The sequence below is a fragment of the Motacilla alba genome, chromosome 20, assembly GCF_015832195.1.
Source record: "Motacilla alba alba isolate MOTALB_02 chromosome 20, Motacilla_alba_V1.0_pri, whole genome shotgun sequence".
Taxonomy (NCBI): domain Eukaryota; kingdom Metazoa; phylum Chordata; class Aves; order Passeriformes; family Motacillidae; genus Motacilla; species Motacilla alba.
In genome coordinates this window covers 7,796,122-7,806,623 of record NC_052035.1, presented here as the reverse complement: position 1 = coordinate 7,806,623, position 10,502 = coordinate 7,796,122, and the positions used below count along the sequence as shown (strand labels likewise).

General features: G+C 45.9%; 1 protein-coding gene across 3 annotated transcripts; it reads left to right on the top strand.

The window, feature by feature from the left end:
• The first annotated feature begins 198 nt into the window (after positions 1 to 198).
• MAPRE1 (microtubule associated protein RP/EB family member 1) lies at positions 199 to 10,247 on the top strand. 3 transcript variants are annotated; one of them, XM_038159125.1, is made up of 7 exons: positions 199 to 336; positions 974 to 1,097; positions 3,690 to 3,835; positions 5,153 to 5,342; positions 5,717 to 5,826; positions 6,512 to 6,664; positions 7,043 to 10,247. In XM_038159125.1, the coding sequence occupies exons 2-7, from the start codon at positions 977 to 979 to the stop codon at positions 7,097 to 7,099; spliced, it is 777 nt and encodes a 258-aa protein (XP_038015053.1). In that variant the 5' UTR covers positions 199 to 336; positions 974 to 976; the 3' UTR covers positions 7,100 to 10,247. The 3 variants fall into 3 exon arrangements, with proteins under 3 accessions (XP_038015053.1, XP_038015051.1, XP_038015052.1); XM_038159123.1 differs by having other exon boundaries at positions 5,153 to 5,357; XM_038159124.1 differs by lacking the exon at positions 199 to 336 and adding an exon at positions 457 to 480 and having other exon boundaries at positions 5,153 to 5,357.
• Positions 10,248 to 10,502: the final 255 nt, after the last annotated feature.

Sequence of the window (10,502 nt, the reverse complement as noted above, 5' to 3'; positions counted from 1 at the left end):
CGTGCCGGTGCTCGCGGCCGCAGCGGCTCCGTCGCACCCTCAGTCCCGAGCCCTGCGCGACCTTCGGGCACGCGGGACCCCCGGTGTGGGCGGGGCCAGCGGTTCGGCCAATGGCAGACGAGCCCCCGGGTGGAGTGGGCGTGGCATCTCCATAGCAACGCAGCAGCTCGCCCCGCCCCCTGACAACCGTCCCCCGCCCCGTGGCGGCGCGCGGCGCTCCCCGCGCGGGCCGTGACGTGCGCGTGACGCAGGCGCGCAGCGAGCGCGTGACGCGGTCCCGGTCAGGGCGGGCGGGGCCGGTTTGAACGCGGGGCCGACCGGGCGAGCGCGGCGCAGGTACCGGGCCGGGGCCGCGGCGGGGCCGCCGGGCGGCTGCGGGGAGGGCCCCGGGCTCCGGGAGCGGCCGGGCGGGGCGTCGCCGCCCTGAGGGCCCCGGCGCGAGGCCTGCAGGGCCGGGCCGCGCCCCTCGGCGGGGCGGAGGTGCTGCGGGGACCGGGGGTGGCGGCGCGGAGGGACCGGCGGGGGGTGGTGAGGGGTAGGAGCGGGCAGAGCTCGGGCCGCGCCCCGCCCGCAGCGCGCGTGGCCCTGCCCGGCGGCAGCTGCACCGGCGGCTCCGCTTTGTGCCGGCGGGGCTGGGCGGGGAGCGGCCGCTCGGTATCGATCCCCGGGGAGATACCGTGGCCGCGGAGGAAGTGCTTCGGCCGTTCCCGGTGGCGCGGCGGAGGGGGATGAGTGACTTGCCGCAGCCGCGATTCCTTTCCGCGGTTCCCACGTGAGCGCCTCGGTGCCCGGTTTTGGTCAGAAACGCCGACGCCGAGCCCTCTGCAGGGTGCTGCGGGAGCGTCCTCCCGGCCGCTGGCAGCCCGCGGCTGCGCCGCGACTCTCTCGCTGATGGCTCGGGAGGGCTCCAAAGGAAGCGGCTCCACCGCAGCCCGGCGTCTGCGGCGCTCACACCTCTGGTTGTGTCTTTCAGAAAATGGCAGTGAATGTGTATTCTACTTCAGTGACCAGCGATAACTTGAGCCGACATGACATGCTGGCGTGGATCAATGAGTCTCTGCAGCTGACGCTGACCAAGATCGAACAGCTGTGCTCAGGTAAAGGGGTTCACCCCGAGGGCACTTCCACGTGGGATGTGCGCCCTGGTTCTGTGGAGGTGCGGCTGCACCCTCTGTGCTGCCCTGCTGCAGCTGTGCCCCTGGCTTAGTTCCTGGTGTGAGCAGATTCGTGGTCAGTGTTACGATCCAGTTATGGTTGGAGTGTTCTTGAAGTGGCTGTTAATGTCAGTGTAATGAAAAGGCACGTTCTCGTGACTCACTACAGCATAGATGCTATAAGCAATGGGTGTTAATGTGAAGACTCTGAGGAAGAGAGTGTTTTCCCATGAGGAATTAAGCATTTAGTATTCATGGATAGCGTAAGTCTTACAAGTGTAACTGGCAGAAACAATTGTGATTTGTTCTGGAAGAGTACTGGAGTGTGAGGAGGACAGAGCAGTGACTCGTGGGGTCATCTGCAGGGCTTTAAAACTCCTCTTGATCCTGGAGCACATCCAGTCTGTGTCAGCCCAGCTTACCTGGGCTTGAACTAACTTCAGCACAGCTGAATCTCATATATAGTAGTAGGCAGGAAAGGGGAAGTGTCTGTGGTACAGAAATGGAGTCAAGTGTCATCGTAGGGAGGGGTGTGTGGGAGGAGGAGGCTTGTAAGAACAAATAAAAGATAATAGTCTGTGGAATAAGAGCTGACAAAAACCCAAGGCTAAGAAAGCAGCCTGGGTACAAGATAATTTGGATAACTACAACAGGCAGTCAGTGAAAAGTGGAAGTTTGGCTTATGCAGCGACTTTAAGATAAGGTGTTGCTCATGGAAGGAGAGATGTGGAAATTGGAGGTGGAATAAAAGGAGGAATTAATTAAAAGTGAGTTTTTGGACTGTCAGTACAGGCTGTGGTTGAGTCCATGGAAGAAACAATCTCAAAGATTACAGAGAAGTAAGGGACACACAACAGGCGTTTGACAGGTATTTATAGTGGCTTTTATCTAGTGAGATGATGGACAAGAACTGTAAGGGTGAGGGAACTCAAGACCTAAGACACAGGAGGAGGGGAAGTGATAAGCACTGTCTGCTTTGAGATAGGCAGGTTAAACCCTGTGGTGTGCAGAGCTGATTTGCATGGGATTGGTGTGAGCCTTGAATGCTGTGAGAGCTCTGAGTTGAAGTGAGGATAATTAGTACTGGCTCTGCAGAATTCCAGCTCACCTGTTTTTGTGAAAAGCCTGAGAGCTGTTGTTGTGGTATGTCCCGAGCAACGTCCCTTTTCTGCATCTGCAATAATGCTTCGTGCCTTGGCAGGGATGAAGTGGCTTTTGCTGTCACAGTCTGTGGAATCTGGAGTTCCCAAGCTTGTTTTGCTGTCTTTGGCAAGGGCAGCAGTGACAGCAGCAGTTTGAGGTTGCATAAATGCACAAAACCTGCCCTTTGACTTAGGCTGTGATCCCTCTGTTTTCATCACGCTTATCGCTCCGCTGCCAGCAGTGAGCAAACCCCTGGTTTCTGGCAAGTCCTCTGTGTTTGAGTTGGGATTGGAGCTCTGCAGCAAGTGAGCTGAGACACAGTGGAGAGCAAACAGCACGAGCTGGTTTGTTGTTTTTATTTTTAATTTGCACCAGTGGATGACATCAGTCTTCGGGGAGCAGGTGAAAGTGGGAGCGCCTGCAAAGTATCTTGATAAGAGAATGAACAGTTGTAGGATGTGGTTGAGATGAACAGAGTAGTTGAGGTCAATGCTCTTCTGTATTCCTTCTTGGTCTTCTGATAGCTCCCAGCAGCTTGTTGTGTAGCTGTTGGATGGCTTAGGTTAGGGTTCCTATTATTCCTTGATTCATTGGTGTTGGTATGGGAATAATGCTCTGAATGTTCTGCTTGTGCTTTTCATGGTTGTCTATCATCACTGCAGAGTGAGGATCTAGTTTAAAACCACTTTTTTTTTTTTTTTTACTGTGTATATTCTGCAGATATAGAGGTGGTTGTCCACTCTTTGTGGCTGGACTGAATCTCTCTTCCTCTTCCTTCAGCTAGTGCTGAATTGGAGGACATGAAGGATTTAAATTAATAGGAAGAAACACGTATCTTATTTTGGTTCTTTAATTAAGGCCTGCTTTAAATATAATTCAGCTTCATTAGCCTCTTATCTTGGAGAGCACCTTGAATTGTTTATAGGTTCTGTTTGTAGGAGGTAGATGTATTAGAATTTCAATAATGGTTAAGTACAGTTTTTAGAATAATGCTTTTTCTGATTTAGTTCTATTAGTGTTGTTAAGAGAAGATTACATGCCTGTTAGACCATGTAACCTCTCAGTTCTGTGCTGCTGTCCATGAAGTCAAGTTATTAAGTAGATTTTTTTCCCTTTGAATTCTGGAGGCAGGTTTGTTCTTATTCATAAGAGTTCATGTCATGAGCCCAAAAGTTTGGTTCTCCAGCTCCTTTAAGCTTATTTATGGCCATGTTGCACCAAAAAGGAGACTGAAGGTTCCTGTTTTCTTGCCTTTGTTGCCTTTAAAGGGCTTGTGTGACTGAGGAGTGAGTCAGGTCAGTTTGCTGACTTGACTGGAAAGAAACTCACAAAGGTTAGTGAGCTGAGCTGACTTAATTCATCCCAGGATTTGTGTTCTTTTCCTTTTGGCAGGTGCTGCATACTGTCAGTTCATGGACATGCTCTTCCCAGGTTCGGTAGCACTCAAGAAAGTGAAGTTTCAAGCAAAATTGGAACATGAGTACATTCAAAACTTCAAGGTTCTACAAGCAGGTTTTAAACGAATGGGTGTTGACAAAGTAAGCTGGGCTATAACTGACTCTGCTTTTAATGTTTGTGTAGATGGGATGAACTTTCAGATTTAAAACTGAATAAATCTGGGAACAGAGTTTGATTTTGGTTAGTAAATCCCAAAACCTTTTGTTTTGGCTTGCCTTGGGCACCTCACATCAGTTAGGACACATTTTGCTTTGCTCCAGCCAAGGTCAGGTTTCCAATTCTTAATGATGAGATTAATGCTACCCTTTTAATTCTGGGAAACTTCTGTGGCATAGAGTAATACTGGAATTTCTATGAGATGAGGTTTGCCTGAGCTTCTTCTTTGGACCATCTTTGTAGGAGGTATGTTCTATAACCTTCTGCTGTGATAGTCCTAAGGATTGATTCCAGATTTCTCTTAAGAAGTGTATAGTTTTACATTTACATTTTACATTTTACATTTACAATTACATAGTTGTTAAGGTTGGAAAATCTGTCTGAGACCATCAAATCCAACTGTTCCCAGGCAGTTGGCCATTGCCAAGGCCACCCCTGAACCATGTCCCCAAGTGCCACATCTACATGGCTTTTAAATGCCTCCAGATATTAAAATCCGTGATTTTTAGTAGTGAAAATGAAACTATAAAAAAGCTTGTTCAGATGGAATGACAGTTGTGCTGATGGAGGGGGGATTTATTCAGGTGATAGTTACAGACAGTGTGTTTGGTAGGATGCAGAACATCCAGGGTTGAAGTTTTTTCCTTCTTTAGGAAGATGTCTCATTCCATGGCTGGCAGCTCCAGCGCAGAGTCAGTCTCTGCTTGGGGACAGTGGCTTGTGCAGTCTGTGCACACAACTCATCTGAGCAACCAGCCTGGCTTCCAAATGCCTTATGAAAAGAAATTTTCTCTACAAACAAAAATTCACTATTTTCTGCATTTTTTAATAGTCTTTAGTTATACACCTCATCCCAGAGAAGCTGGAGTCTGCTGTGACAGAGATGTTTAGCTCTCGTAGCAGTTCTGGACTCAGTCAGTTCAGATTCATCAGAGTCAGCTTCATGTGGACAGGAAGAAGTTTTGTCTGTAAACTTGGTCTAGCAGAAACTTTGCTGCAGAATTATTTGGACCTTCAAAGGCAAAGCATGATTGTTTTTTCATTCCAATGATTACAAAAATCCCATTATTTGATATAGTTGTGGTCAAGAGGGAATTTCCCTAGACTGGACAAGAATTAAATTTGCATATCTTTTGAGTGCATTAACTTTAAAACTTTATATAAAAACACAGAGAGGTTCTTTACCCTTAATATGAGTGTGACTATTCTTTTTTTTTTTTTTCCTTTTTCCCCCTCTTCAGATAATTCCTGTGGACAAACTAGTGAAAGGAAAATTTCAGGACAACTTTGAATTTGTTCAGTGGTTCAAAAAATTTTTTGATGCAAACTATGACGGGAAGGAGTATGATCCTGTTGCTGCTCGACAAGGCCAAGACACAATAGCACCAAACCTTGTTACTCCAGTTGTGAACAAAACCAGGAAATCTCTCGGTACTGGCAGTGCAGGTAGAGAAAATAGTTAAAAGATGATCTAGATCCTGAAAAACTCTGGGGAAATGAAGACTGGGTTGTGATTTAAAATAAGTGTGTGGGATTCTAGTGTTTTGCATCTTGTTTCGGAGATTCCAGGCTCAAAGACTGAGGCTGCTGTAGTACCCAGCTGTCTGGAGGCTACAGAAAGAACAGTCTTCTATAAAAGAGAGTGGCAAGGGTTGGTGCCAGGTGTGCCAAAAAGAAAGGACGTGTTACATGGAATTAAGGAAGGAACATATCTTCAATCTCTTTCGTGCCTAAGCATGTTTGGAGGGGGGATAGTACCTTTGTGGGAGGGAGAATTTGAATTAATTGGTGAATTGATCTTGCAGCCCCGCAGAGGCCCATTGTTGCACAGAGGACCCCAGCAGGTCCCAGAGCTGGGCCTGGGATGGGCAAAAAGGGTGGAGGAGACGATGAATCGGCAGGATTGATCGAGCAGGTGTGTAAGGACAGCCCTGTGACTGACCTCTGCTTGATAGAGTTATGTGCAGGTTTGTTTTTCCAATACCATGGAATGTCTGGGTCAGGCAGATGGAAGAAATTTATCTGAATCAGCTCATTTAAAATCACTTAATTGGAACCCTTCTTTAAAATGATCTTGCTCTCCTGATGGAAGCAAAACCCCTCCTGTAGCACACGAGTGGCCAGACATTTCACCCCAGTGTGGGCTGTGTCACACATAGCAGGGTTTGTAAGTATTCCCACAGCTGTGTTGCAGCTCTCCCAGCATTCCAACGGAGCTATGAGCAGCTGCTCCTTCACTGAAATCCGGAGCGCAACGCAACCGAACCTGCTGTCAGCAGGAGACTTGTGGTGAAAGAATGTGTTAGCAGAGAGAACTGCAGGCAGTCAGTGCTTTGCCTATTTCATGGAATCAGCCTTTAGTCTTTCCACGTGGATTTGTGTGTGTTGGACTGGATGTTTGTTGTGGCAGTGATAGTAAAATTTGAGAAATGGCCCTTTTCCTCCTCTCACAGTCCCCCCTCCCTCCCTCATATCTCGGTTACTGCTGAAGTGCTTTGCATATCAACGCCCTTCTGAGAACTTGTGGGACACCCCTTTTGCACAGATCCTGCTGAATTCTGTCTCTGGTGGATGTAATTATTATTGATGCCCTTTGGCAGATCAACGCATTGAAACTTACTGTTGAAGATCTGGAGAAGGAGAGAGACTTCTACTTTGGCAAACTGAGGAACATTGAATTGATCTGCCAGGAGAATGAAGGGGAGAATGATCCAGTGTTGCAGAGGATTGTGGAAATTCTTTATGCCACAGATGTAAGTAATCTGTTATAGACTGGGTTGCACAGTTCTTCCTGCCCTTGTAATTGGAAGCTGGTTTGGTTTCCAGGCCTCCCTCTAGTTCTACCTTTTGTTTTTTATGCTGTGAGGTTTATGGCCTGGCTTTTTCCTGTAATAAAGCATCAGATAATTTAATTATAGTCAGGCAGCAAACAAGGTAGACCTTTCATGAGTAGTATGTAACAAATAGATCAAAGATGAGGAAAATACTTCTGGTAATACATCTTGACACTGTAAACAGTGACTGAAGGGTGTTTTACCTGAAGTAAGAATAAGAAAAAGGTACCTACAGAGTAGCCAGGAACTGGTTTGACATCAGATTTTCATTAAAGCACTTGTTTTCTTCCCCTTCAGGAAGGCTTTGTGATACCTGACGAAGGAGCACCGCAGGAGGAACAAGAAGAGTATTAACAGACCACATACTGTACCAGCAGAGCAGCAACATCAGAATTCTTTGCCCCAGATCATGTGCTTAACTGTAAAATACTCCACTTTATTCTTAGAGGACTCACTGGTTTCTTTTCATAAGCAAAAAGTACCTCTTCTTAAAGTGCACTTTGCGGAAGTTTCACTTTTACAGTGGGTTTGAGTTAGGAGCTCTTTCTCACGCTGTAGCAGAGCAGTATTCACATCGAGGTGGTATATTTAGGGAGCAAGAGGCTGAATATTTGGAACTTGTTGCAGAATGGTTTGCTGGTAAAACACTGGTTTGTGGGAAGACTCTTTTTGTATCTAAGGCGGTGTGCAGTAGAGAAATTAAAGACTGACTCACAGAAAGATTGAGTTAATGTGAAATTGCAGAACAGAAATTATAATAAATGCCTTAAGAGTATTTAAAATATGCTTCCATATGCCAAATTGAAGTAATGTGATGGGAGATTTTATGTGCTTCATATTGGGGTAGACGTTTGTTTAACTCCATTCACTGCTGTCCGAGAGGCCTTGCGTGGCAGTCTCACTGTGTCAGCAAGTGCTCAAAAGGGGCTATTAAAACAAAACTCCATTCCTATGTAAAGCTGCTTACTAAGTGATTAGTTCTCGATGAAATGGGCCTTAACGTTGCCTGTCACAAGATTAGAGGGAGTATGAACAGCTGAGACACATAAATTACCTTGAAGAGTGCTGAAGCCTTTTTCTGTGGCATTGTGGCTTTGCCAAAACGTACTGTGTTTTCTGTAAGAAAAGCAAAACAAAGCAAAGCAAAGGGCACACAGTCTTACTGCCTAAAATGTCCTTCAGAAGTGACTTTTCTTCCTGGCTCTTGTTTTTATTTGTTCTGTTTATTTTCATTTCTGTTGGAATCCCTTCTGTTCTCTCACTTTTCCCTTTCCCATCCCAAGGAATGCTGAACACGCCCAGTAGTTGTAACAGGACTTGCACTGTGCAACTGGCTTTGAATGAAAGTGAATTGAGCACATGAGGAGGATATTTTTCTTTTTTTTTTTTCCCTTTGAACCAGGGCATATTAGTAATAACACTTGCCAGTTCAGTAGTCTTCTGGGGTAAAAACTAAAAGATGCTGGCTAACAGAGCTAATGTTATTGCAGAAAATACAGTACTGAGACTAACTTAAATATTAATATTTAAAATCCTTTCCTTAACTGTCCTTTTTTTCTATCATGCCCCTCATTACCGTTGTGTTTGGCAAGATCCTGCAAGACTTCTGACCCCCTTTCACTACTGAGATTGATCAGTCCTGTTGTGCTTGTATTCATTTGTTTCTGGTGGTAGCTTGTCCTAAAATGTGTGTAGGAGAGCATTTTATGGTAATTGTGTAGTGCATGAATCTTTGTGAAGTTCAGAGAAAAACCCAAATTCAGTGAATGCCAAAAATGCAAGTATCTAGCCATTGTTTAAAATTGCAGTGGTGCTATTTCTCTTGTGGCCTTTTAGACTTCTGTTGCCCTAAAACTCCATTTTACTGAGAAACCATATTTGACTTGGATTTTTCTTGACAGGGTTTTTCTATTTTAAGCAGTTTCTAAATAAAGTTCTGTATTTCAAGAGTGTCATGTCTGCTGGAGTCTCTCATGCTTTCAGATACGATTAGGCAGAGCTGAAGCCCGTGGTAGTTTCATGATGAAGCTTGCAGGACCTGGAATTTCAGCTTCCATTCCCCAGCCCCAGGCATTGCTAACCTCAGTAGCAGTAGTCTTGGAACTTTGTTTGGACTGTGCTGGCACAAATGGTTGTTTTATTTTCTGGTTTTTTTTTTTCTTTGTGTGTTTTCCCTCTCATAAGTCAATGGGATGTGAGTGAGGTGTTGACTTCCTCCTCCTCTTGGTGTGGGACTAGGGATGTGTTACAGGAATGCTGTCACCTGACTTTACATGTGTTAAATGTGTTTTGAAACTGCTAAAACACTGGTTATGAGTTACAGACAAACGAGATGTTAATTGTTTCTGTCACCAGGCTCTGTGAACAGACTGTAAACTGAGTTGATTTGTTTGACTTGAATTCTGTTTCTTAGATGAGCTTAAATGTTCCTGTCACAGCTGTGTGCACAGACCAGCATCTGCAGAGACGTGCTCATGGAATGGGAAGTGATCCCTGCAGGGCTGCTGCTGTGCTGGGGAGCACCTTCCCTGCCCCTGAGGGCTCTGTGGGTGCCTTACTGAGGGGAACAGGCACTGCTGGCACTGCCTGCTGGTGTGGCACAGCTGGGGCTGGACACAGACCCAGGGTTTGATGCACATAAAATCTTCTTTCCCATTACTTCCTCACTTTGAAGTCGGAAGCATATTTTTTTTTTCGACTCTAAATATTCCATTATTCCAGCAACTCAAAGCAAAAGGTGGCAGCAGGATGTGGCTGAAGGTGAAGATGACTTTTGGGAGGTCAGAAGTTGTGCACTGGGACCTGGTTGCTTCAAGTCTCTTTCCAAGAGGATTGCATGTGTGGAACTGGGAAGCAGCAGGTCATCAGATGGGTTGATTTTGGTCAAAGCAGGTAAATGGCCTTTCCTGCTAAGAGAAGGCTGAGTCAGAATTGCTGCTGGTGTGCCTTGGGAGGCCCATGGATGTGCATTATAAAGCTGAATTGCAGTGGCAGTCTGGTCAGCCACACACTGCTCAGATTTCCAGTTGCTTACATCACTCCTTTGCTACCAAGTTGAGTCATAAATAGAATGGGACAAACTCATGTAGCCAACTTATGGCTCCATTAGAACATCTTGGCATAATCTGGTTTTTAATGTCCTTTTTGGGAAGCAAATTACAATAAGCTCAACTCAAACCCATAGACTTAACATAGCTACTCTGTTACCCTGGTACAGTATATGCTGTTGAATGCTCACCTGCTGGAATGATTTGGATAGCATCCAACCTTTCCTAGTATCTTAGTTCTATCGGTTCTTTGAAAAACAAACAGAATGGAAGAGGCAAAAGCTCATGTCTCCTTTCTGTACCAACATGTCTTACTTGCAGGTGGACTCGTGGATGTTTTTTTTTAACTTTTATTATTCATTTTTTAAAAAATTCCTGGTTTGCAATGACAATTCTTACTGTAACTGGTAAAAAGCCTTCAAATAAAGGCCAGAAACTTTCTTGTTGTCATATCATATCACAGTTTAATGTGGCTGCTCGAGCACTCAGTCCTCTTGTAGGCTGTCTGGTGGAATGTCCTTTGACAGGAACAGGCTCAGGGGTGGGAGTTGAGGGCATCTTGTCAAGGATAAGGCTGGAATCTGCTGCTCAGAAGGGAGAAGTATTTTTTGCAAGATGGAGTGTAAACTCTCAGGACTGTACCATAGATTTTGGGCCAGTCTGATGGTGCACAGCCTGTGCCTCTGATCCTGTACTAGAACCAGGAAAAG

Coding starts and splice junctions, on each gene's coding strand:
- MAPRE1 (XM_038159123.1), top strand. CDS start 977: ATGGCAGTGAATGTGTATTCTACTTCAGTGACCAGCGATAACTTGAGC. Junction 1,098..3,689: donor GATCGAACAGCTGTGCTCAG/GTAAAGGGGTTC, acceptor TCCTTTTGGCAG/GTGCTGCATACTGTCAGTTC. Junction 5,827..6,511: donor CGGCAGGATTGATCGAGCAG/GTGTGTAAGGAC, acceptor GCCCTTTGGCAG/ATCAACGCATTGAAACTTAC.